At 42.4% G+C, this 27,714-nt stretch overlaps 1 protein-coding gene across 2 annotated transcripts in view; it reads left to right on the top strand.

Moving 5' to 3' along the window:
* The first annotated feature begins 22,029 nt into the window (after nucleotides 1–22,029).
* STIM2 (stromal interaction molecule 2) overlaps nucleotides 22,030–27,714 on the top strand; it is a 130,812-nt gene continuing 125,127 nt past the window's right edge. Inside the window, exon 1 of one of the 2 annotated variants that reach the window (XM_037044710.1) lies at nucleotides 22,030–22,647. In XM_037044710.1, the coding sequence (XP_036900605.1) occupies nucleotides 22,254–22,647 (394 nt within the window). In that variant the 5' untranslated portion in view covers nucleotides 22,030–22,253. The remainder of the gene's footprint in view (nucleotides 22,648–27,714) is intronic. The other variant, XM_037044705.1, reaches the window with a different exon arrangement.

The following is a 27,714-nucleotide window of genomic DNA, read 5'->3' as shown; positions in this document are numbered from 1 at the left end:
AGCTCCACTTATATGAGGATTTTATTCCAATCAAGCCAGTAAATGTATTTTCTCTTCCTTATGATGGTCTCAATATTTTTTCTCTAGCTTACTTTATTACAATACAGCATGTAATATATAATAACAATATATAACACATTTATTACAAATATGTTCATTGGCTATTTATGTTGCCAGGAAGGCTTCCTGTTAACAGTGGGCTCTCAGTAGTTAAGTTTTGTGGAGCCAGAAGTTATACATGGCTCTTCGGCTGTGTGGAAGTCAGCCGGTGCCTCTGACCCCCACGTTGTTCAAGGGTCAGCAGCACTTGCAAATCATCGCTCTGTTCTCTCTATGGACAGACTGTGCTTATATGCAAAGGATATGCCTCCTGTTTGGCCAGGACTCCTGAGCAGTGCGGGGCAGTGTGCCAGTGAACACTCCACCGGGGCACTCCTGGCTCCCATCTTCAAATGGCTGGGTTGTCTCTCCGTTATTTTCGTTACTGTAAGTGTGCGTGACATCCTACCTCTGCAGAATCGATGTTCTGCAAAAGTGATTTCCGCTATACACTAACGGGCAGACAGAACTGAAAGAGATGGGAGATGGGTCATTGCAATTCTATGTGTGTGGAGGGGGGGGGTGGGAAACTCTCAGAGCTGTGCAGTGTTTGCATATTTCGGGACACTTACCACTTCTGAAGTCTGTACTTGTCTTCTATGACCGGGGCTCCCCTAACCACCAGATTGCAACTTCTGCAATTCAGAGGCACACCAAGGTTTTTGTTTGTACCTAAGATCACGTGGAACCAGGACCCACACTCAAACATCTACAACCTAAAAACCTTTAAGACTTCAGTTTTTAAAACAAAGCCATTGCCTATGAGGTGGATTTTTCATGAATACTGGGACTGCCCTGACACCCTCCACACTGCCCTCCTCAAACTGGCTTACGCCAGGAGTTCTGCCTGTTGGTGATTCTACACTCACAGGTTGGTAAAGGAGTAATTCACCTGACATGTCCTAGGTGGGCTTCAGACCCCTGGGAACTCTTGAAAACGCACAGAGAGTTTGAGTGTTATTTGCCCATGTTTAGCCCCCAAGAATCTTTAGAGATTTCTCTGGTACCCAAAACTGTCAGTACCCCACCAAAAGTTGAAGAAAAACTGTTTTTCTGATAAGTTGTTTTAAGTTACGTACTATTGAAGACACATGAAAACACATAGACACATGACCATAAATTTGATATATCACAAAGAAGGCCAGTGGGAAACTGCCTGAGATATTTTCTAAAAACAAACAAACTAACAAAACCACCTAAGAGTTTTATTAAATGTTTCCCTATTTATTACTCAAATGAAGTGTCTGTATTAGTGAGAGAGATTACCACAACATAGATGCTACCTTTCTATCCTTAACTTCCTAAGTGAGGCCTCAGTGAGGATAAGTCTGATGGGGATTCAATTACTATGGAACATTTTATTTTCTTGGAGCAGGGACTGCCAAACTTCTTCTGGAAAGGGTCAAAGAGTAAATATTTTCACTTTTTCAGGCCACATGGTTCCTGCCACAGCTTTACAGCTCTGTTGTGTGGAAAGCAACTATAGACAATTTGTGAACAAACCAGAGGTGGTGTTTCAATAAAGCTTTATTTGCAAACAACAGGTAGGGGGCCAGATTTGGCCCATGGGAGTAGATCGGTGACCACTCAAAGTTTTAAAGATGCTATTGAACGAGAATAATAAAGGTCACGTATTTGCCAGGGTTATGTCATATACCAACACTGAAGCTACTTTGCAACAACAAAGCACCTGATCATATTATTCTGTTAGTTGTTGTGCTGAAATGAAAGTAATTTCAACAAGTATTTCTCCATGCAGGGCAAGCTATGAGCGATGTTCAACCCCTAACAGTGAAAATCTAGAGCTCCACATGTCTGATTTTCCCAGGGCATAAAGCAAAAATACAACTGGATTTTTTAAACAGCCATTTGTTTTTCAAAACAACTCAAGAAAATCCAATTTTTGGCAAATAATTATGGTAAAATAATCCTTTTACCCTAAGGCCTCACTCTGGGTGGGAAATCCCTCCCTGCTCCTCCGCAGGTAGAGTTCTGTGTTTTCTAGAAACCTGATATCTTCTGGAATCGCAGGCTTCTGGCACTGCACACACACGCAGGCGGTGCCCGCCAGGCTTCAGGCTGCTGCCTGTCCAGCTCGGGAGGAAAGACATCCCCGTGCTGCCCCGGAAGTCCGCAGTGTCTTTCATTTCCAAGGCGAAATGGTAGACACTCTTTCCACACTGGAGATATTAGTCAGTACATCTTCCTGTTTACTATTTAGTTTTGCAGGCTAGCAACTTTCATTTCTGGAGAGGCGCCGATAGTGAGGTCTGACCAAACGAACTAAGAGAGAAAAAGAACGGGTTGGAACGGGTTGGAGTGGACCCTCAGCGAGCCAGAGGGGAGGTGATCCAAAGGCCAAGAATCCATCCAAACTGAAGTCACTCCTCTGGATCAAAACATCCCTGCAGAATTAGCAAGTGCTGAGTTACCTGCAGGAAAAACAAAATAGAAGTAAGCTCTGCCCACTGTCCTCCAGAAGCGCCAGGCATAGTTGCAGACTCACAGACTGACAAACCTGGAAAGACTTCATATGCTGGGTAACCTTTTACGTGGACAGGAGTAATCAGACTTCACAGGTGCAATGCAGGTGCATATGTCATTAAGGAAGAAGGATGCCTTTTTTCTTTTAAGTCAAAGTTATTCAGGCATAGTTTACAAGCAGTAAAATCACCCCCTTTTTTCAGTATATAGCTCTACAGGTTTTGACAAACACAATTGTGAAAACATATTTCCATCATCACAGAATATTCCCTTTAACCCCTTGGCCGTCAGCCTTTCTGGCCACTCCTAGTCCTTGGCAACCACTGATTTGGTTTCTGTCTTTATAGTTTTGCATTTTGCAGAATGTCAGATAAATCGAATCATATCGTCGGTAACAGAAATGGTGAGATTTTAATCTCAAACAGAGAGGAGTTTTTTAGAGACCAGATGTCTCTAAGGCATCGTAAGACAGATGGGACAGACTGTGCTATAGACTCAGCATGTGTAACAGAACTTGGGCAGGGCTATTATCCACACAAACTTCCTAAAAGGAACACCTGACCCTGTCACATTCCTATCATAAACCTTCATGGTTTTCCATTGTCCTGAGGATAAAGTACAAACTCTTCACTGTAGCTGATGTGGCGTGGCATGGCGTGGCACAAATTGCCCCCTCAGCCCCATTTTTCTTTTCCCCCTTCTCCACTTAAAAATCTGTGTGCTGGCTTCTCTGCTCAGGTTCTTCCAGGGGAGGTGCACTCTCTCCCACCACCAGGCCCTGGGCAGGGTTTTGTTTCTCTCAACAGCGTTGCACCCTGACCCTTCCCTCTTTGGCTTCAAACATTGGCTTTCCTGGGGAGCACTTCCTGACCCTCGCAGCTTGGTTTAAACATCATTCTTGGGGACTCCAACACATGCACTTCCCCTGTCCTGATGCTTATCAAACTACATAGCGATTTGCATTTTTTGGTGTGTCTCCCTAGCTAGAATTTAAGGTCCATGAAGGTCTAAGAGAACAGAACTAATTCTCTCTTCTTCACAGTTGTATTTTCAGCAACCAGCACAGTGTTTAGCACACAGTGGTTTCTCTTTAGTTATGCTTTACATTGAGTCAGAGACGATCTAAGTTCACAGAAATTCAGAAGAGGGGGCAGTTTCTTTTAGCTGGGGATGGTCGAGGGGCAGGGAAGGGCAAAGAATCAGGAACTACTTTAGGAAACACATGGTATTTGAATCGGGCCCTTGTCGAGTTATTCGCCTGTTATCTTGTAGCCCCATCTGTCCTTCTGTATTTGGCTTCATAGGGGAAATGGCTCAGTGTCTGGAAACTACGTTTCCCGGGCTCCCTGGCCAGCTGGGCCCAGATGGAAACCAAAGGCAGCAGAAAGAAAAGGGTCCTGCTCTGGCTGTTACCTCCTTCAAGGTCTAAGTAGAATAAACACCGGGAAAAAAATCCCAGGAGATTGCAGATATCAGTGTCAGTGAAGTAGTGGAACAGAATCCAGCCTTCCAGTGGCTAAGAGTGGTTGAACAATGAAGAAGGAAGAGTGAAAATAGCCTATTTTACAACCCTCTTGGCCCCTTTTGCATCCATCTCCTCTGCCTACCACAAAGCCGTTTCCTCTCACGTCCTCGGCTCTGTGCTCAGGAGCTCCCCGGACCGCCTGTACCCACGCCTTGGGAGGGCCACCTGTTGGGATTGTGTATGCACGGCTGGCTCACCGACTTGCAGGTTTGGACTTTGTGTCGACACTGTATCAGCTCACTGGGGACGTCAAAGTTATTGATTAGCGTCAAAGAATAGTGTTTACAGTTGTAGGGTTTGTCTTAAAGGCATTTAGAAATTTTTAAAAATAAAGGCTAATTGCCCTCTATAACTTCATTAAACAAACACGAAAAACTTACATAATCCCCCCCTTTTTAAATAAGTATAGCTTGTCTTATGAACTTGACATCCACTCAAAGTCACAAAATCACAGGAACACACACCGTAAGTGTTTAAATCTTTATTTTCCACAGGACCCTGGTGGACTGTGCAGACCACACTCCAAACTGTTGGTGAGAGTAGGCCGCAGAGGGACTGAGTAGGCTTCCTGTACTTTGAGAGACTAGTGAAGGACAAGGCCAAAATCTGATTACTTCCCGAGGAATCCAAACCTTGACCTAAATCACGTCACAGAAATTTTTTTTAACAGATCATGGCATCTTTAGCAATGCCAAGCAAGAGGCATTCAGTCCTCACAATTCTTGTAAATTCCACTTTGAAGATAGGATATACCTGCCCGAGTCAGACCTCTCATGAAATGCAGAGCCTGCTAAACCCAAATCTCCCCATGTTCATGATAAAATACCAGCCTTGTAAATTACATTCTTTACGAACAAAGAAACCTGTAAAACACCCAACAACAGTGCGGTAGGTAGAAACAGATGCCATCATTATTTTAAAACTAGTTTATTCAACTATGGAAAGGGGAAATAAATATTACTTATTTTGCAGAGCAGCATAGGACCTGAGTAGTTTACCTGTTCCTTAAAAGAAACAGTTGGGTTGTCGAAGAGTTCTCTACGCAGTGCCTGATCCGTGTAGCTCTGACGTATAAACAACACAGATTTCTCCTATCCCCTGCCATGAGAACTATGTTGTCACAGAATAGGATAGCTTAAAATAAGTAAAATGAAATAATAAATAAACGGATAAAATGAATGATATTAAATAAAACAAAACAGAAAAAAAGTGGCTTGAAAAAAACCCTGAAAATCAACCTCTGAACAGCCTAAATTTATTTTTTTCAAATCACCAATACTGACAGCAATAAATACTTGGGATTGGTATTTCTGAGTATGGAAAATTCTGGTTAATTTCTACTTCTGGTCTTGAATTTTTTTTTCTCAAGTGTAAAATTTCAAACAGAGATCTTACTGCATGTCATGCTACTGCTCCTATATTTAGTTATAGAGAGTGTGTGGGAAGGAGGATGTGGGAGGAGCAGGGGTAGCTGGCTGGCTTCAAGCTACTTTAGCATCACCCTTCTGTGTGACAAAAAAAAAACAAAAAACAAGCTTGAAATATTAGTCTCTGCCATCGCTGTCTGAACCTCATCCCCTCCCATTCACTTCGAAGCCCACTGCCATCTGGCTTCCATCCCATCGCTCCATTCAGACGGTTCTTATTAAGATCCTACCAAGGTTTTCCCACTTGCCAAGTTCAATGACCTATTTTTCAGGCCCCTCTTTCTTGACCTTTCTGCAGCATTGGGCATGCGGTGCAGACCCGAGCTTCTGAACTCGGGTGTCCACAGTAACCTGCGTGAGTGACGCTGGTCCCACAGAGCTGCCCGTGTGGCTGCACAGAGAGTCCCAGGGGCCTGCCAAACAGGGGGCCTATGCCCCTCTAGGGGAGCGCTGCTGCAAATCTCTGGTTTGCACTTTGGCCGTGGAGGAATAGATACGGTGTTGTTAAACCTTTGATTTTTTTTCTTTAAAGAATAGCTTGTTTTTTTATGAGAATACTTTTAATTTTTAAATATGGGTTCAAACTTTTAAAATGCTAATGGGACAAGGAAACATGTCTGCAGACCCCCCGGGAGAAGCTTCTACCCTTGATGACCCTCCACTTCCCTCAGCTTCTGGGCCTACCTCTCTCTTCTGCCTGTTCACCTCTGCCTGGTTTTCACTCTTCTTTTTCTTCCCCACCTACCTCTCTCGTGCAGGGGTTCCCTACTCTTCCTCCCTGGTCTTCTATTTTCTCAGCCTCATGGGCAGTATCACAGGTCTAGGGCTGGCCCTATGGTTCGTGGCAGTTGCACACGGCCCCGTATTCAGGAGGCTCCATGGTTGGGGGTTAGTGCTATGCCCCTAAATTTTTTGTGGTGTCTTTGAACTTAGGTTTTGTAAGTGAAGTCTGATGGGCAATGGGACTGTGTCCTGGCAGCTTGGTGTCTCATTTTAAGAGCCATCCCTTCTCCCCTGCCTCCCTGGCAAGCGTTCTTGTCACTGGCTTCCTGAGCCTTGACTGTTGTACCCTGAGTCCTGCTTGTCTTCCCTGTAGACCCCTATTCTCCAAACTGCTTCTGTCCTCTGCCCTGGCAGGCATCTGAGCACAGGTTTCTGGAGGGCTGGGGTCACAACCAACAGCATCTCAGGGCAAGGCATGGCAGTGGTGGCTGTCTATACCCCAGGAAGGCAGTACTGCATCTCATTCCCTGGGCAAGTTGGCCGAGGCTAACCTCTGGCTACCCTTGAACCAAGTATCTAGTAGTCTTGGCACAGAGGTTGCAATACCCTTGGAGTTCCCCATCTGCTGTAGGTTTGGACAGCTGGCCTGTGGAAAGGAGAAATGCTTGACTTGACTCCTCAGCTCCCTGCAGAGGTGTGATTCATCGATCTGGGGGCTGGTTGGAGAGGGAACATAGCAGTCCAAGTGCATCAGATTGCCAGTCCCAGGCTCTGAACAGACTCTACAACTATGCTCAGAATCTCTGAGCCCACATTGTGCCTAGGGGATCCTTTTCTTCCTCCTTCTGACTTCTCTGGTCTGGCTTGTATTCATTTCTTCTGACCAGCTCAAGACATCCTGCAGGACCAAGCCATGAAATATGAATTGCATAATTTTAGTGATTCCACATACAAGTTAATGTGCTGATATATACAATCTGCCCTGGCATTGAACAATATAAAGATACATGGTAAAATTCATGCCAATTATTTTAAATTTTTCATTTATTTTGAACTATATTAAATAGTTAATAAAAACCATCATGATATATTGTGAGACTATGAAAAAAAAGAACACACTTTTTATTCCAGTAACTTAGTAGATTTAAAAACTTTACTGGCACCTTTTTCTGTTTTTGGAACATGGAGGCCTACATTTTTATTTTTCACCAGTCCTCACAAATTGTGTGTCTGGTCCTGCCCAGTTCTGCGTTTGTGGATGGCTCCCTGTCTTCATCTTCAGCTTGGACCCTGCTCCTCCTCTCAGACCCATATTTCTGAGGGCGGAGGTGTTGCAGGCAACTCTAACTCAGCATGTTCTCATCTGATCTCATCTCCAAGTCTGTTTCCTCCTTTATATTTCCTTTCTCTATGAAAAAAATATCACCCAGTCACTTCCTTGCAACAGAGTAGGTACTAATGGTTGAAATCTTAGAAGTATCGTATCTCAGTCCTTCCTCTCGAGTTCCCATACCAATTGGTCAACACGTTCTATTAGTTCTACCAAATACTCCAGGCCCTCTTGGATCTTCATGCCTAAGTATGATACATGCTGCCTGGAATACATGTTCAATATCTGTTTAAAACCCAGATCATATATTCCCTCCTCCAGGAAGACTTTTTGTAATTGCCCAGGCAGAATTAGTCTTCCCCCACCTCCCGCAATCCCACTGCCTGCTGTCTTATAATTGTTTGTTTATATGTCTGTCTCCCCTACTGGACTGTGAGAAATCAAAGACTGAATGTATTTTTTTATCAATTTTTTATGTTTAGCATAGGATATGGGAGACTCTCAATGAATGATGAACTAGTACAGGAAAAATAAGATAAGATTTATGGGTACCAGAGAAAAAGCACATTCTTATAAAGGGTAAACCTATTTTCTAGGGATACCTGAGCTCAGGGGGAGAGAAAATAGAGGCAGACCCCTTATCTGGATAGGTAGAGGTTCATTTCAAGCACAGAATTGTCAGGAAGGAAAAAAGAGGAAGAAGAAAAAAATTCTTTGCTACTGGCAGAAACATGATATAGTGGAAATTAATGCATTGTAAAAAATTTCTATATTAAACTTTTTGGACAGTGTTAACATAACACTTTTGGTTTTTAAAAATGCTTTGACATATTTAATGAAGTGTGTGTTCATACAGAAGCTGTAGATAATTAATGTGTATTACTTGATGGGTGTGGGGATAAGCCCACACATGTGAAACTGTTGTGATCAGTGCTGCAAACTAATCATTGCCTCCAAGTCTCCTCCTGCCCTTTTATTTATTATTATGACCACTTTCTGAGGATACTTAACACAAGAACTGCCTTCTTAGCAAATTTTCAGCACACAATATAGTATTGTTAACCACAGGTGCTTTGCTGCACAAGAGATCTCCAGGCCTTATTCATCTTGCATAACCAAACATTTTTACCTTTAACTGATACCTCCCCATTTCCCCTTCCCTCCTGCCCCGAACATCACCGTTCTCCTCTCTGCTTCTGAGAGTTTGACTATTTAATATTCATCATATGAGTGGTATACTTTTTAAAGTATACTTTTTATACCACTTTTTATACTTTTTAAAGCTTCATTCTTATTTAGTTAAAATCAATCCACTCAGGGAAAAAAATATCAATGCCATGTCCAGGTAAATTCATTCATGACTCCTTAAATTTTTTAGTAATACCATGCATTTGTTTAAGACTTCTCTATACTTACCACATGATTCTCCCGGTGTCTGACAAACAACCCACCCTCCATCCAGGTACCAGGTGTTGGGACAAAACACCTCAAGAAGTCAGAGAAAGGCTATATGGTGTGAAAACATTCTGCAGAAAAGGCAGTGGTAAAATGGTACCGACACCAGAGACCACTAATACACTACACTGTATTACATTTTTATCAACACTAAATATGCAGTCTGGGGTCAGGTCTATTGTTGACCTAAACATTAAACATTAGTACTAGCAGAACAGGAGTTCTTGAAAGTTAAAAACGGAACCATAAGATGTTAATTAAAGTTAGCACAGGTATGACTTGCAACTCTCTTAATAATGCAGCAGGTTATTTTAGATCAGTTAGTACTTTCGTTTAAGAAGTGAAGCTATCTACCTCTTTTCATGAAGAATAGCAAGCATTAAAATGTTTTTGGCTGGACGCTTGGTAAAGCTTAGAACTCACTAGTAATTCCTGAACTGAGTCTTCATTGCCTTATTCCACTATTTCAGAATGTCTAGAGCAAAGTATCTGGGCAACTGTTAAAAATGCCAGCATCCCAAGTGTGCCCCATCCCATAATGCCCATTACAAAATAGAAATCAATGAATAATAGATCTTAGCATCACAAGGCATCAGACTCATGATGTATGTGTGCATCTCTGTGTGTGTGAGCACTTTAGTGTTGAACCCCTTGGAAAGTTCTTAGAATACTACACTTTAATTAGGAAGATCTAAACCTAAAAGCTTATTTCAGCCTAATAAACAACGTGGTTGGACAGATGGAAGAAAGCCACGGTAATGTACATCCCAGGAGCATATATGGGTGGGAGACATTCTTTGGGAAAGCTGGTGGTTTATTATTGTACAGTACGAGAAAACAGTAACAATGTTAATGAGGCTTCTGAGAATTTGATAAGCAGCGTTCATTTTGTGGCTGCCGGGAAGCTCAAAGCTGAATATGCGGCACGATTTTAGTTCTCATATAGGAACACAAATGTATATAACAACTTAATCTTTCACCTGGGTTTTTATTTCTCTGCCCTATCAAAGTGGTGGTTCTATACATAGAAGTGGAGAATAAAACAGGAGCATCAGTTCTAAATTCGTGATATGGTTAGTTTGAAATGTTTTGGTACATGCAGGTGCAAAATACAGCAAGCACTTATATGAGTATATCCGAGAGAGTGAGTCAGAGCACACTGCTGTTCCCCAACTCACTTACTCTTTGATAATGTCGTCTAATCGTATGGCTTTAAATGCCATCATAGTTTAATGACTTCAAAATTCATTTCTCCAGATCAGAGCTATTTTGTGAATTCCAGACTTACAGTGTGATATCTCCACTTGATTACCTGATTAGCATCTCCAATTCACATGTTTAAAAACCAAGTTCCTGTTATTCTCCCCCAAACCCGCTTTTTTCTACAGTCCCCATCTATCATGAGAAAGGGAGTATCCTTGAAAGGGGTCACTGAGGCATGTTTGTGTCCTTCCATAATGCCAGGTTTGTCAGGAGAGGCCTCCCCAGTAAGCCAATGGAGTCACAGGCAGGTCACACACAGAGATGGGGAGCTTAGCCAATAGAAGCAGAGTGAACGTTCTGGCCAAAAGCCCTGATCGCTGCCTGCATCCACAGGTGGAGAGGCAGGGGAAGGTCTCAAGCCAGGCAGCTGCAGTGGTGGCACATGTCCAGTGGGGTGGAAGGCCAGTAGTACTGAGAGCATGGCCCGTGGCACAGCCAGCCTCCAGTGTTGGGTGGTTGGAGCTCTGAGTTCTGATAGTCCATGAAGGGGGGGAGTTCCCACCCATATCCATGTTCAGATGGAGTCCTTACCCCAGTGTCCAGACTTGTGGTCCTGGGTGTTCCATGCCCCTCCTAAGGGCATTCTCATTGTGCCCTATTACCTCAGTCTTGACACAGCACTTGACATAACTGCCATGGCCGACAGTGACTCCATACTGGATTGTCAAAGGTGTCCAAAAAGTCCACACTGCCCGTGCACTGTGTGCTACCTTCCATGGAAGAACCCTGTGAGGTTCTTCCTCAAATGCTCGTATCTGATCACTCAGCAGATCCTGTCAACTCTGCCATTTCTCACCACTTCTCACCACTTCTACAGCTACCACTCGGGTCCAGGCAACCATTAACTCTTGCCTGGGTTGCTACAATTGCCTCTTAACTGGTTTCCCTATTTTTCCCTTGCCCTCCAAAGTTTATTCTTGACACATCTGCCAGAGATCATATAATCTCTCTCCTTAAAAACCCTCAAACAGCCCATCTTTCTAGGAGTAAAAGCCATAAAATGGCTAACAGGGCCCTGCCTGGTCTCCATCGCTTCTCTGACCGCATTTCCTAGGGTTTTCTTCATTCCATCTGCAGAAGCCTCCTCACTCCTATGGCCTTAAGCTTTAGCATCTGCATTTTCTTCTGCTCAGAATGGTGCCCCAGGCTTTGGCTTTTGCTCTTCCTTCTGCTCGGAATGGTCTTTCAACAAATACCTACAATGGTTGCTTCCTACTCTTATCTCCTTCAGCTCTTCGGACAGTCCTCATCTCAGCAGGGCCTTCCCTGACCATGCGACTTAAAATTGCAACCCTCACATCTATCCACAGACACATTTTAACTTCCTTGCCTGCATCGATTTTCTCCACAACTCTTATCACTACCTAAAATACTACATATTGCCTGTGCCTACAGTACTGTCAGTCTCGCCCGCAGTATTGCAAGTAGCACCGTGACTGGCATTAGTAACCGATTGATAACATATGCTCAACAAAATAATGCCCTTTGTGAACAAAAGAGCCTTATTACCACGCAGAAAAATGATGATGTGCTTGTTATTGAACTGACTTTGAGTCCATGTCACATCAAGTTTAAATCCTAAACCACTTTCCAAGTTTTAGGGTCACTCAACACACTTATAGCCTCAACTTTTAATTGGTTTTAAAGGAGAGTGAAATGTTTCATTATTTTAATAGCCAGGGTTGATTGGTTCCAGAGACTTCCTTTTTTGTGAAATATAAATGGCATTTCACACTTTGTGTAAGGTGTATAAGATTGTAAACCTAAGATACTGAATTTTCTGTAATTGATGTACTTTAGATCGTTCAGCCATTCATTTAACTAATCCTTCTTTGCAATTATATAATATTTATTCTGTACCACTTGTATGGGTGGTGAAATCTACACATTTTTTCTTGCTATGGTGAGACATATTTCTTTTATTCCTACCTGTTTAGTAAGTGAAGAAAAGACGGGAAGGGTACATTTAGGGAATGTGTGAATAATCTCATGACTTTAAAATCAATCCACATGCTGATGACTCCTACATTTAAATCTCCAGCCTAGGCTTTTCCTCTGAACTCAAGAGGTGTGTATGCAACTGCTCACTGAGGCTTCCACTCCGACGCCTAATTGAATCTCAAATTAAGCCTATCCCAACCTGACCTTCTAATCTTGTCCCTATCCATTCCCAACCTGTCTTCTCATACCTCTCCCACCTTGGTTGATAACAACTCCATTCTTCTAGTTGCTTAAGGCAAAAATTTCAGTGCTCTCCTTGACTTTCTTCTCACACACTATGTTGGGTTGGGCTATAAAGCCTGTTGATTCCACTTTCAAAATTTACCAAGAATTTCACTTTTTACCATCACTTCTGCCACTATTCTGACCCAAACTACCTTCCTTTCTTATCTGGATTGTTTCCAGAGCTTCCCAACTGTTGTCACTGCTCCTGCCGTGAGACAGCTAGAATGATCCTACGAAAACATGTGTCATGTGACATAAAAGTACTCAAAACCTTCCACTGGTTTCTAAACACATTCGGGAGAAAGAGCTAAACTTCTTACTGTGGCCTGATAGACCCTGCATTTTCTGGCCCCTATTACTTCTCTGACATCTTCTGCTGTTCTCTCCCTTGGTCTATTCTAGCCATGCTTTTACCTCTTTGCTATTCCTGAAACGAGCCGCCCCTCCCCCCTTCTTCAAAACCTTTCTGCAGGCTGAGATCGTCTTTCCCCAGATATCTGTATGATTATCTCACTTTGCTTAATACTTTGCTCAAAAGCCACCTTCCTCCTCCTTGCTTTTTTTCCCCATTAGCAATCTAGCACACGATTTATTTTACTTATTTACCTCAAAGGGTGTATTTTCATGAGGTATCTTTTCTTTTTCTTTATTGTCACATAGTAAATTTTGGCCAAATAGCACTAATTTGTCTTGATTAGAGAGATAACTTTAAGCTCTCTCCTTCTGTTTGGATTTGCAATAATACTATGAAAATGTGCTCCTTTATAACCTGAACCTCCTTGTTTCCAGGCTCTTTGTTTTCCTTCCTTTTCTCTTCTTCTGACAGAAGGCTTGTTTTCAAACTCTCCTGTATTCATTTTATTCACCTAACTGCAAACACATTCCGGAATACCTTTGTGTAAATATTAAAACATTTAGACAAACGCCTCATTTCACCACTTCCTGGCAGCTGCATTATGTGAAGTATGAGATCATTCATAAACTCACTTGATATTAATTTTTTTAGGCAAGACCTTCTTGAATCAAACTGTGTTCTTAGAATGGTTAAACCCCATTTGATGGTGACAGATATTATTAAACGACGAATCAATCCTGCACATAGAGATTACTTTATTCATCTTGGATCCTAGCACCTAATATGGTATCTGCCCCCCTGAAAGGCATTTACTATTTGAAAGCATGAAGGGTTTCTCTCAGTTCACAATGCCTTTTAAGTCTTGGCCTTAAAGAGTAATGCCTCTGCCATTACTACTATGTCGAGCCTAATTTGCTTACCTTCCGAGTTTGCCTGGCCATAGCTTTTTGTTTCATGCTAGTGTTACCATCTGGGAACATTACTGCAGTGCACTAACATCCTACCAGATCACAGTAGGTACTAACCTAAATGGATCTTGGTCTTAAAGAGGATTTTATGAATTTGACCTCAAAGGCAAGGGAGGTAAAAACAAAAGTAAACAAATGGAACTATATCAAACTAAAAAGGTTCTGCACAGCAAAAGAAAACACCAACAAAACGAAAAGACAACTGACTGAATGGGGGAAATAACTTGTTAACAACTCCTTTAATAAGGGGCCGATATCAGAAACATATGAAGAGCTCATACAAGTAGGGATGTTTCAGTCTTCGTTGGAGGGAGGTTTGTTGACTTCTGCGGCTGCTCTGTGTGGCAGTGGCTGAGACGTTGTGACTTGTTTCAGATCGCTCAGGTTGCTTTTGGGCATGACTTAATAATGCCTTGCTTAATGCCTTGAATCCCTAGCTTTAAAAAAAAAGTCTTTGTGGGGCTTCTCTGTTTCCACGGAGGTGGTAGACAGGGCTGGAAGCTGCAGGCTGCAGGTGGACAGTTGGAAAGTGCCGTTGGCTCCCTTTCACTTGCTGGCTCAGCTCATGCATGCTTAATGCCACTGCTGTTGAGGGATCTGGCTCCCCTGGCAGCTGCCTGGAAAGGCAGGTGGCATGATTCAAAAGTCTGGGGGAGTTCATGTCTCCTGCGGTAACCCTTTCACTCATGGGAGCCAGGTCTCCTCCCGTTCTCGGTTCCCCATCTCACCCCCAAACGCTACGNTTCCACGGAGGTGGTAGACAGGGCTGGAAGCTGCAGGCTGCAGGTGGACAGTTGGAAAGTGCCGTTGGCTCCCTTTCACTTGCTGGCTCAGCTCATGCATGCTTAATGCCACTGCTGTTGAGGGATCTGGCTCCCCTGGCAGCTGCCTGGAAAGGCAGGTGGCATGATTCAAAAGTCTGGGGGAGTTCATGTCTCCTGCGGTAACCCTTTCACTGATGGGAGCCAGGTCTCCTCCCGTTCTCCGTTCCCCATCTCACCCCCAAACGCTACAATCTCCCAAGTTCTTTATGGAGACATCGCGTGAGACAGAGCAGCCAGTACTTCATTGCAAGCGGTGGCCAGCTCAATAGTTCATCTCTTTGATTTTTTTCTACCTCCTTCCCTCTTGCATTTCTTCTTTCTTTTCACTCTTGCTTCTCTGGGGTTTTACTTTCTAAGGAATTGTTGTTATACAAGCCTTTATCTCAGGTCCCATTTTCTTGTGAACCTAGATTAAAATATCACCATTGACTATCCACTCAGATGTAAGGCTCTGTGAAGATTTTTATGTGCTTATTTTTGTGTTCTTGTGTTCTTTCTTTCCACTTTCCTCTGTGTACTATGTGACTGAAAAAAGATCTTGTACTCAACACTATCAAAGGCTTAGATAATAATTGCTAACTATGCATTGGAAACTTTTATAATTGTTTTTACTTCAAAATAACCCTGTCTGGGTATTGATAGTACTGCCTTTTACAGAAAGGGAAACTGAGGTTAATGTGTTTAGTAACTTGGCCAAAGTCACACGGTTAGTAAATGAGGGTGTGACTCCAGAATCTGTATTGCTTTTTAAAATATTTATTAAGTTTATTGTTGTGGCATTGGTTAATAAGTAACATAGTTTCAAGTGTATAATACTTCATCTCTATATTGCACTGTGTGTTCACCACCAAAAGTCAAGTCTCCTTCCATCACCATATATTTGACCCCCTTCACTCTTTTCTACTCCCCACCTACTTTTCCCTCGGGTAACCACCATACTGTTCTCTGTGTATGAGGTTTTTTTGTTTGTCTTCTTTATTGCTTTCTGTTTTATATCCCACATATGAGTGAAATCACATGGTTCTTGACTTTTTCCACCTGACTTATTTTGTTTAGCATGATATTCCCAAGATCCATCTATGTTGTCATGAATGACATTATCTCACCTTTTCTTATGGCTTAGTAGTATTTTATAGTATATATGTACCACATTTTCTTTATTCCATCATCTATGGAAGGACACTTAGGTTGTTTCCATGTCTTGGCCACTGTGAATAATGCTGCAATGAACATACGGTTCTTTCTTTCTTTCTATCTATCTATCTATCTATCTTAAAAGTAAAAGTTTATAAAACTTCAGGTAGATACTCAGAAGGATTGCCAGGCCATATGGTAACTCTATTCTTAATTTTTTGAGGAACCTCCATGCTGTATTAATGACTAAAATAACTGTACCAATTTATAATACATGCCTATTAGAGGTGTATGAGGGTTCCTTTTTCTGTATAACCTCTCCAACACTTGTTACTTCTTGTCTGGTTGATAATAGCCATTCTAACAGGTATGAGGTGGTACATTATTGTAGTTTTCAAACGCATTTTCCTAATAGGTAATGAAGTTGAACAACTTTTCATATAGCTGTTGGCCATTTATATGTCTTCTTGGGAAAAGTGTCTGTGCCCATTTTTTAATTGGATTTTTGTTGTTGTTGTTGACTTGTATGAGTTCTTCATATATTTCTGATATTGGCCCCTTATTAAAGGAGTTGTTAACAAGTTATTTCCCCCATTCAGTCAGTTGTCTTTTCGTTTTGTTGATGTTTTCTTTTGCTGTGCAGAACCTTTTTAGTTTGATATAGTTCCATTTGTTTACTTTTGTTTTTACCTCCCTTGCCTTTGAGGTCAAATTCATAAAATCCTCTTTAAGACCAAGATCCATTTAGGTTATTACCTACATTTTCTTCTATGTATTGTATTGCTTCAGGTTTTGTATTTACATCTTTGATCCATTTTGAGTTAATTTTTGTGTATGATGACAAATAGCAGTCAAATCTAGTTTCTTTCTTTTGCATGTGACTTTCCAATTTTCTCAGCCCCATTTATTGAAGATTTCTTTTCTTTTTGTATGTTTTTGGCTCCTTTGTTGAAAATTATTTGCCTGTATATAGTAGATTTATTTCTCAATTCTCTTCCATTGGCTTGTGTGTGTGTTCTTTTGCCAACACCATACTGTTTGATTACTGTTGAATGTAATATAATTTGAAGTCAGGGAGTATGATACCTCCAAACTTGTTCTTTTTTTCCCCCTCAGGATTCCTTTGGCTTTTCAGGGTCTCTTGTGGTTCCATACAAATTTGATAATATTTTGTTCTCTTTCTTTAAGAAATGCCATTGGAATTTTGATGAGGATTGCATTAAATCTGTATATTTCTTTGGGTGATATGGCCATGTTAACTATGCCAAGAACCTACATTCTTAAAGACATCATTCCTCAAATAAGCCTCCAGTAAAGACGTGGTTTTCCTGGAACCAAGAAAGAGCTCTTTTTTTTTTTTTTTTTTTTACACAGAGCTTAGATTCCAAATGGCTGTACTTAGGACCATTTTTTTTTTTTAAATTTAGACTTAACAAGAAGGATTTTCAACATGCAGTTTCTGGATGAATTTTCCACAAAAGAAGAGGGAGGTGGGCAACCCTTTGAAACTTTAAAACAGGACTACTTTTCTCCTCCTTGCTCATGTATGTTCTATGCTATCTGTTTCTAAAATACATGTTTTGTATACTTTGAAATTGAGGGTATGTAATTCTCTCAAATGGTAATTTCTTCAAACGTTGTAAGGAACCTGTTAGCGATTTCGTGCCCCATAACTCACAGGCATTATGAACATTTGGTGCTTGGGATCCATGGAACTGCACTTTTCTGGAAACATGTATTACCATCCTAGCCTTCGTCCTAGAACAGACATTGGTCTTAAGTGACTTAAGATTAGGTTTAGTAGGCATCTGACTTTGCAATTTAGTCTCTTTCGTCATACTTAAAAACTTCTGCATTCCGTCAATCACTTTTTCAATCTCTTGTTGTCAAGAGCATAGGCGTACCATATCAAGTTTTACCTGTTTGCCTTTTGCATTCACAGCTGTCATTACTACCCAAGGCATCATCTTTGTGCAAATGAGCAGTTCTCATTTTCTTGTGATTTCCAATAGTGAGTATCTCTCTCCTTTTGTTTTCATCACAATATTACTCAGTTCACAGAAACCATCAGTACTCCTACTACTTTAGCGCTTATCAGGTGTTATACAGAACACCTCAAATTAAGCAGTCCTAGAGCAAAGATCCTTTTAAAATAGAAACAACCCCAATCCAAAAGAACCTATGCACCCCGATGTTCATAGCAGCACAATTTATAATACCCAAGAGTTGGAAGCAACCTAGATGCCCATCGGCCAATGACTGGATCAAAAAACTATAGTACATTTACACAATGGAATTCTATGCTGCAGAAAGGAAGAAGGAGCTCCTACCCTTTGCAACATCATGGATGGAACTGGAAAGCATTATGCTGAGTGAAATAAGCCAGGCGGTGAAAGACAAATACCATATGATATCACCGTTAACAGGAATCTAAACAACAAAACAAACAAGCAAGCAAAATATGACCAAAGACACTCAAATACAGAACAGGCTGACAGGGACCAGAGGGGAGAGGGGAGAGAATCACAGGGGAAAAGGGGAAGGACTCACATGAACAAGTATAAAGGACACATGGACAATAACTAAGGTGGGGGGTGGAAATGGGAGGGAGGTGGGGAACACTGGGGGGGCAGGGCTGGGAATATAAGATAGAAAACTGTACTTGAACAAGAATTAAATAAAAAAAATAAAATAGAAACGACCCCACAAGCCTACTGACTCACTTGGCTTTGATGGGCAATGTTGACTTTCTTTTGTTCTGTTTTGCGGCTTTTAAAGAACTATGTAAAGAAGTTAAAAATTCTTAATGAGTTTTTGATTTCCAAAGACTTCCTCAGTGCATTGAAAGATGGGAAGATGAGGTTTACCACCTTCACTAAACTAGTTGAGGAAAATCCCATGCCTTATTGGCCTTAGGGAGAATTTTGCTAATGAGTTACTCCCACTGTGTCATTTTTCTTTTCTTAGTGCTTTCATTCAACAATTTGAGGACCATTTTTATTTGCTGAGGTTTCATTTACTGTTTGGATCCTGAGTCCGATAACATCACTCAGAGATGTTTCCCAAGTTCTCTGGACCTCAATTCCCTTACCAGCTTGTGTGGGAATTAGTGGAAAAACAAAGTGGTTGGTACTCAACAGGACTTCCATCAAAAAGAGCTCTATGCATTTCTCCAAGAGGCTTAACCGGGATAAGCAGAAGTGACCAGCTCCCGGAGGGCGCTCAGTCAGCCCCCCGTTATTCCAGAGGCACAGAGTGGAAACTGAGAAATCCTACTTGCAGCCCGCCCTTGGAGTCAAAGGCGGGTCGGAGAAGCCTGTGAGCAGGAGCGCAGTCGGGCGAAACTCAGGAAGAAGCACCCCCCGGCTCGGTTAACCACAGCCGGAATTCCCCACTCCACTAGCTCCATCCCATCTCTTCTCACGCCCACCCACAGCCCCCCGCCTCCGCCCGCGCGATGACGTCACCGCGAGGCAGCCCCGAGGCCCCACGGCCCCACAGCGGGGCGCTCCGACGCCCCGCCCCCGAGGTGGAAGCCGGAAGCTGGGTGCGACGTCGCGGGGCGTCCCAGAACCGCGGAAGCCTGAGAGCTGGCGCACCTGCAGGAAGGCGGCGGGAGGCAGCGGGCATGCGCAAGGCTGCTGAGCGGCGCAGGCGCTCTGCTGGCCTCACCCGCCGAAGGTGATCCGGTTTTCCTGGTTGGAGTGGGTGGCGCGTTGTGGGCTGCTCTGGCTTGCGGGGAGAAGGAGGAAAAGAAGATGGGGAGGGACCCTGACTCTTGCGAAGGATGGGTTTGCTTTTGGGATAGAGAGGAGCTGAGTGGACGGATCCCGTTGTGCATCTGTGCTGGCTGTGCCCCCCGGAGTAAGGGACTTATCTGTCGAAAGATGAAACCAAACCACCACGAAAAATGCAATGAGCTTATTCTAAGCCTGGAACACTTGCTGTACACGCCCAGAGCCTGGGACCAGTTCTCCCTGAGGGGATGACAACGTACCTGTATGCCAGACACTGCCTTGCCAACAACCTTGTGGGGCATTATTACAAGACCCCTAATTTTTCCTCGGAAACCGAGTACAGATTAATTTGTCTACCGGTCACACGGCAGAAAAAGGGTGGAGTTGCCATTTCCACCAGATTTGTCTGATTCCAAAACTCAGAGCTGTCTACCAGATGCTTGGAACTCATGAACGGGTGAAAATCAGTAAAGGCATTCTGTAAATAAATGGCAAATCGTGAATTTCAGATGTTAAGAGGTATAAACCAGGCTGGAGGAGACAGGTGGGGCAGGAAAAAGGGGTAGATTTTGAGTGGTATGTGGCAAGAGAAAAGGAGAGAAGAAAGGTTTTGGGAAGCAAGGAAAGGAAAGCAAAGGCTTGGAAGTGGAAGAGGAAACCCGAGAGAAAAGGGGAGCGTTTACTTTAAAGGGAATCTTTTTTGTTTGGCTTGCAAATAGATGATCTGTAATTCCAGAGATAGGCTTGTCTCCCAAAGCAATGGACTTTCTCTTTTCTGCACTAAGGTATATGCTAGATGATACCTTCTCTGTTCAGCAAGAAGACACATTCCGGCTTATTTCACAGTCGGAAACTTCTGTATTGGTGACAAAGATGAAACAGGTTGGAGAATTTATTGCTGGACACTGGCTTGCCTGAGAGAGCTTTCTTCAGTGCTTTCGGCTTCCCTGTCTTCTTTGTGGCTACAGTGATGAGAGGAATAAACACTTAACCCCAAATCCAGTATCTTGTCAGTGTCAACATCCTATCTTTCAAAGAAAGAAAGAAAAAAACCCACGTCATGTTTGTTTACAAAAGGTTGGCCTCGGTTGTTTTTTAATGTGTTCATGGTTTTATGCTGCTTTTACTGCTCTAGCACAGCTTATCTACCCAATTCAGCAACTGATTACTACCTTGTATTGGCCTGTAATTGTTTAATAGATGTAAATTATCTCCTAAGCAAGGTAAGATTCCTCAGACAGGGACTATGTTCTCTCTTTTATCCATGAGTTCTGACTTAAATGACTTTTTCAAGTGTCTCTTTTCTACCCTGTTGAATCCTCACAAGTCAGTAACCTACCTGTAACATACATACTAGGCACTCAGTAAATATTAAATGAGTGAAATGATGTCTTCTGGAGACATTATTTGTTATTTTCTCGGTTCTCTAGCAGAATTATGCCCTTTTTGGTGGACATTCAGCAGAGGTGTGACCTAATTGCTGTGCCTCTTAGCAGGGGAAACATAATCTCCCTGTTGCCCTATAAAGAATTGCCACCCGAACATCATGTCCCCAAGAAGTCTGTCAAGAAATAATCGTTGATAGACTGACTAGCCTCAAAGAAACTCTTGATTCTTCTCTGAACTGTGCATGACACTTCCACAATGGTGCTTTATTCGAGGTAGGTGAAGGCAAGTCAAGGCTGAACCACTTTTCTTCTGCAGAAGTATTCAGCTGACAGCAAAGACTCCATGGGGTGACGACGAGTAGGGGGAGAGGGGCTAGAGAGGTGATGAATTCAGGTACTGTTTGAATATAGGGGAGCTAGAGGCTAGAGCAAATTTCTTTCAACATTTCCATTTAGTGGTGCTAAATCTGTCTCCCATTAATTAGTTGTGAGTGTATGTTGCAAATTATTTAACATTTCTGGGCCTCAGTTTCCTGAGTTGTAAATGGATTTGCTAAGGATAACACCACGGAACCGTAAATTATAATTTGTAAACTTGTAAAGCGCCGCACAGTGGCAAGCGTTTTAAGTGTTTGACGTATAAATAAAACGCTAGTCTAAACTAACTTCCACTTCTGCATTGCTAGCCTCCTGGAAGCCCTACCTTTATTGAAATTATATTTTATAGCTGTTTCCAATTACGAGGTCCCCCCCCCACCCAAGCAATTATTTTTGCTGCGGTCTACAGGGCTATAAATCGCCCAAACGATGTGGTATGTCCGTGCTATTCCAGCCGTCTCCTCAGTGCCCGTGCTCCCCCTGCAATCGTGGTGGGCGTGAAGAGGGTAGGTGGCACGCCCGTGCTCCCTCCCACTTCGCCAGCTTTGCAGCTCAGCTAAGTAACTAGAAACAGCTCCGCGGCCCTCCTGTCCTCCCGGGAACGCCCTCGGAGGCGGGGCTAAGACGCCACGCAGGCGCAGTGCGGCAGTGCCGCGCCTGCGCGGAGGAGGGACTGAAGGAGGCGGGGGATTGGTATGCGAGCGAGTGTGTGAGGGGTGGAGGCGACGGGGCAGACGGTGGTACTACGACAGGCGCGGGGCGGAGGGGGCGGAGGGGATGCGCCGCGGCGGCCGCGGCTCGGGCTCCGGTGCTTGTGTTTGCAGGCGCCAGAGCAGCTAATCCCAGTTTCATTGCTGCAGCAGCGCGGGTGTCGCGCGCGGCCGAAGACGCTCTACCTCTGTGCTCTTCACTTTTTTTTTTTTAATAACCGGAACCAATGAACGCAGCTGGGACCCGGGCTCCGGACGCTGCCGGTGCCGAGGGAACCAGGCTGGCGTCCGGCAGGAGCTCGCGTCCGAGGCCGCCTGAAGAGTTGCAGGCGGCAGCGCCTCGCGGAGCGAGCGAGCGGCGGGCGGCCGGGGCACCGGCGCGATTTCTCCCCGCTCCTCCTCCTCGTCCTCATCCCGCCACGACGCCGGGTCTGACCGCGGGCTGGCTGCTGCGGCGGCATTGGGCTGCGCTGCTGCTGCTCGGGCTGCTGATTGCCGGCTCGGCGGACGGATGCGATGTGGTGCCCAGGAACCTCCGTGGGAGGCGGGCGTCGGGCTCTGCCGCGGCGGCCCCCTCCTCTCCCACTTCGGCGGCGGGCGAGAGCCCGGCGCTCGTGACAGGTGAGAGCCGAGTAGGGGGCGGCGGGTGGGGCTCTATGGACCTCTGCGGGACCCCCAGCCTCGGGAGTGGCTCCTGCCCAAGCCAGGCGCCCGCTACTCGAAGGCCGCGACCGGTGGAGCGATGCCGAGCCGGGCGCTCAGCGTACTGACCGCCGCTTTGTCGCGGTCCCCTCATTCCGGACGCCTTCCCATTACCCGCCCCCCCCCCCCGGCACCCCACTTTCGACAGAGCCTCTCGACGGCGCTCGCCTCTCCGCCCTTTAGTCGAGCTCTCCAGTGTTCTACGCTGAGCTATGCGGAGGTTCTCTTCTGTGCTGCAGAAGAGCCAGCAGGGTCTGCAGGGTATTGGGCTGTTTTTTTTTTTTTTTTTTTTTTAAGCTGCTAGAAAAAGTCAGCAGCGGCAATGCGGTATTGAGTCGGCCTCTGATGCTGCTTTTGCAAAGGCAGCTGGCAGCGAGTTTTCAGGTTCAAAGCCCTGCTGAGCACAGTGTCCCAAGGGAGGTTGCTAAAATATTCTTTGAGAGCCTTAATACCTAGTGGTATTAGTGGTTCCGCATTAGTATGAGGAAACCTCTAAGTCTGATGTGTATTTTTTGAGTGGTGGGAGAAAGGCCGCTCTCGAAATGATGGAAAGTATTTATTTGCTGGTGGGAGCATCAGTGGGTGACGAAGGGTGCGGAAAGCTCAGCAGGTAACAAGAAACGTACCTAAAATCTACCAATGCAGGATATTTGAGGCTTGTTTTTGAGCAGCACAGTTCTGATAGACTGCACCAGCACCTTTTTAATACAGAACGTTCTCGAATTATTGAAAAGTTGAAAATATGTTTGGTAAGTTTAGGTAGAAAACTGTATCTTTTTCAAGCCTTCCAGTGTCATGTACAACTAATGTATTGTGGATTAAGTAATGATGTAAGGATCTTAAAATGATTTCTTTTGTAGAAGTAGTGGACCTAATGTTTATCTTTTGTACTTTATTTTTAAAAGTAATCTGTAGGTTTTCTACATGAATTGCTAGACCAAAAAGGAAAAAACAGAACAAGATGGTACATTGTTAACCAAACCGAAGTGATAGTCCAGCAGGCATCTGAAAGTTGCTAACAGCTGCTCTGGAAGTGTTCGGGAGCTATATTCCTGAGCGCAAAGCAGCTCTTCTCTGACAGGATGTTTACTATGCTAGAGAGGAGGGCCTTGGTAAACTTCACCAGCTCTTTGGGGGTTGTAGAAAACGTCATGATCAGAATATTTAACTTACTCCATCCTGAAACATCTCAAACCCCTTTGAATGGAACTTGAAACATCAAACCTATCACTGGGTAATTTGGATAAAATGATTACAGAATGATTAAGTGTGAGTGAGAGGATAGGTTTGAGAGTCTTATTCTTGAATACTTTTTGTTCTCCAAATAAAAATGTGGTGAAGAATAGTGGTTGTTAGGAAAGTAGCTCGATAAAATACAAGGTAAAGGTTTAATGCCTTGTGCAGGAGGAGGGAGGGAGTAGAAACCTTTGAGCTGGAGTGCAGCTCTTGGTTTCTTGAGCAGAAAAGTTAGATTAAAAATATTGGCTAAAGTGTTTATCAACATGTAGTTGGTAGAAGGGCACATGATTCAGAAAACAGTATTTATTAACCACTAACAGTATATACTGTATACTATGTAGGTTATATCAAGAAAATGACTTCAAAAGGAATTTTATTGTAATAACCTTTATAATCCTTCCTTTTGAATAGTTAAATTTCTGAGACATTTGGACATTGTAAAAAAGGAAGGCTGATTGTTATTGGATAAGAAGTCTGACTTTGTGCTGCAGTGCTTTAAAATCAGTTTACTAAAATGATATTAACTCCAGAATTTATTTCTGATGTCCTTGTTCTTCTTTTTGGTAGAATATAGGTTTTTAGTAAATTAAATATGTCCATTTAAAGTTTAAGGTAATCAAACTACGTGATGTACAGGTTAAATTGTGGTCAGTTTAGTAAGTTTATGTAGATACAGTTAATAGCATGGGTATCTGGGAAAAGGTAGATTGAACATGTATGATAAAGTGAGAGCATATTAAAAATTTCTTCGAACTGTATGGTCTGTGTAGGGTTCCTTCCTGTTCTTCTGATTGTATGAATAGGGCTTTCTTTTATGGTTTCCATTGATAAAATGTTGTGCTAGACCCAGAACACAATTATTGCTGTTGCACACTTCAGGAAGCCAACCCCGAGACTGAACTTAGGCATTCCATTGTTAATGGATAGAAACAAAGTAGAGAGCATCAGTAATAAAACTAAGCTTCATGTGAATTTTGAAATTAAAAAATTATTGAAAGAATTCTGAGAGAATTGTTCTATCTGCATGGTAAAGTTGTCATTTAGCTGTGATTATCCTGAATAGTTCTGAAAGTGACAGACAAAATCACTTTTAGCTTCTCTCTTCCTCTGCTGGTTGGTATTTTTAATACCGACCTTTATAAACTTCATTAGAGTTTGCCTCTTACTAATAAGATTTAGAAAACATTCTTTCCCTGAAGTTACACTTCACAAGCATTTTATTTTAGACATTTAGTGTGTTTTAAGACTAAATTGCCTTCAGTCATCTATTGCAAGTTTTGAGCAAGCAAATGTTCTTATAGAGACTATGACAGATCATCAAAATAAACAGAACTGTTGTCATAATGAATGTTTAATTTCCTTTTCTCTTTTATATTACCTTTTCAAGATTCAGTGTACAAATATTTTGATAAGGTGAAACCAGTATTTATAATACGGTGTAGTAAGGGCTTGCATTATATGCATTAGGACTCTTTCTTGGAAAATAATTGAAATTTAAAGCAGATAAGGAATTGGTGACTGAGAGCTTGTTGATTGTGTTGGCAAAGTAGTACTTTAATAACTTAAAACGTTACTATGTATTTTTTTCTTTTCTTTTTTTGCTTAACAGATTTAGAGTCATTGAGTTGATCCTAGTTGGGAGGACCAGATTAATCCTAAGATTGATCTTATTCAGTATGGTCCCTGAGAAGTTTCTGAAAGGACAATGAATATGTACACACACAAATACACAAATATATTGCATATACAGAACAGAACCTTCATTATTGCAAAATATACAGAATAATTTAAATTAAAAATTCTATGGTGTCACTTGTTTCATAATTTTGTAAAACATTTTAACTTTGGAAATATTTCTACCATTTTTTAAATGAACAGATGCAACCTTCTTTAGTTCCTAATAAAAGCTTTATATCAATTATAATTTCACTAATTTTAAAAGCATTTTAAAACATGTCTTTTGGAAGTACTAAAATTTCAATAAAAATTAAAAATAATTTTTCTTCGTTGGAAAGCAGTTAAAAAGAGCCACTTTACTCACTGGTACTGAGCGCATCTGTGTCCAGGGGGTTCATTAATTTAGATGAACATATCTCACATGGGCATGATTGTCCCTGGAAAAACTTTAAGCATCACTTTTAAAGATCTCATGTTGCACCCTGATAACATTTACTCAGCAAATGTTGTCATTTTTTTATTAATAGTTTTTTGAGTGCAGTTGATATATGTTGGGTTGAGGAATATATTACAATGAATATATTTGTTAATGTTTAGAGTGTGACAATAGTTGAACTCAGTGTAGTTCGTATAGTACTAGTCAAATGGTTTTTCTCCCTCTTGTGAAGTTGCTCTTCCTGAATTTAGTTTATGATTTCCCAGAGCTGCCTGTGGATGGCTAGGTTTCCTGCTGTATCCTCTTTTTCCTTCCCTGTTGTCAGTATCAGTCCCTTCATCAGTCTTTGGGCCTTTGCTGTCGGTGTTTTTGTTTGCTTGTTTGTTTTTGTTTTGCTGGGGATTAAATAATCTACTCATCGTTTTGATCTAGTCTATTATGAACATTTAAGAATTAGTAGTAATCTTGGTCTGGAAACATCGAAGCCTTTGAGAGTCGTCTTGAGAGTACCATGGCAGAACTGATTTGCTTTTGGTGGGGGTCCCCTGGCACAGGAATAACTCAGGGGCCAGTAGAAAAGTGGGTTCAGAATTTAGTGTGACTTGAACAAGAGGAGGATCCACATGGAAATTCTTTAATTTGCTAAATGCTTGTTTTGGATACTTGCTAATGTTTTTAGATTAATTAGGACTTTTAAGTAGCTCTGTCAGTTATTTTGGATATAGGCTTACTCCTGATGATAATGCAGTGTAGAACAGTTTTAGAATGATAGTTTGGCATCTGCATTTATGTATATTGTAGCTAACATATAAACTGGTTAAAGTAAAGTTAAAATTAACAGCTAGTAATATGATAATTGAGCCATTTTTGGTATTTGCTAGAATTTGGACCTTATTAAGATTTGCCTAGGAGATTAATTCTGAATTGATCAGATTTCATCAATCAAGAAATTACTAAGTACATGCAGACTACTACATAAAAGAATACACAAATGAGTAAGACATGGGTCTGCCTATTGGGAATAATAGGTAATATTTATTCAGCTGTTAGATAGCAGCTATCTTCATAAAAGAGACGAGGAAACCAACGCAGGATGATTCTTAAGTAACCTGCTCAAAGTCACACTTAGTAAATATCAGAGTCAGATGGTGACCTGAGTTTCTATGATTCCAAAGCTTTGATTCTTAACTGGTATGTCGTATGTATCCTTCTGCATACAATTAAACATAATAATGAGACAGACTGATTAGTACCATAATGGACTACAAAATTTGGGGGAAAGGCAGGCTGTTAGGAGCCTTTGGGAGAGGGTCTTTGGGAGAGGGTAGCATTTGAGCTCTACCTTGATGTATACATAGGACTTCTTGTGGAAATGAGTGAAAAGGCTTTTTAGGAGGGAAGCATATGCTGGAACTAAGGAGTGCATATGCCGGAAATAAGGAGTGCCCTGGCCAGGTAGCTCAGTTGGTTAGAGCATCATCCCAGTATGCCAGGGTTATGGGTTCCATCCCTGGCAGGGCACATACAAGAAGCAACCAGTGAATTTGTAAGTGGAACTACAAAATTGATGGCTTTAATATCTCCAGGTTTATTTCCTGTGTATTGAAATGTTAACACATCTAAAAGTGGGATAC

This window comes from Sturnira hondurensis, unplaced genomic scaffold, assembly GCF_014824575.4.
Source record: "Sturnira hondurensis isolate 20B ecotype Veracruz unplaced genomic scaffold, ASM1482457v3 Scaffold0000780, whole genome shotgun sequence".
In the NCBI taxonomy this organism is placed as follows: Eukaryota; Metazoa; Chordata; class Mammalia; order Chiroptera; family Phyllostomidae; genus Sturnira; species Sturnira hondurensis.
Note: the sequence above shows the minus strand (reverse complement) of the source record. Positions and strands in the feature narration are given on the sequence as shown.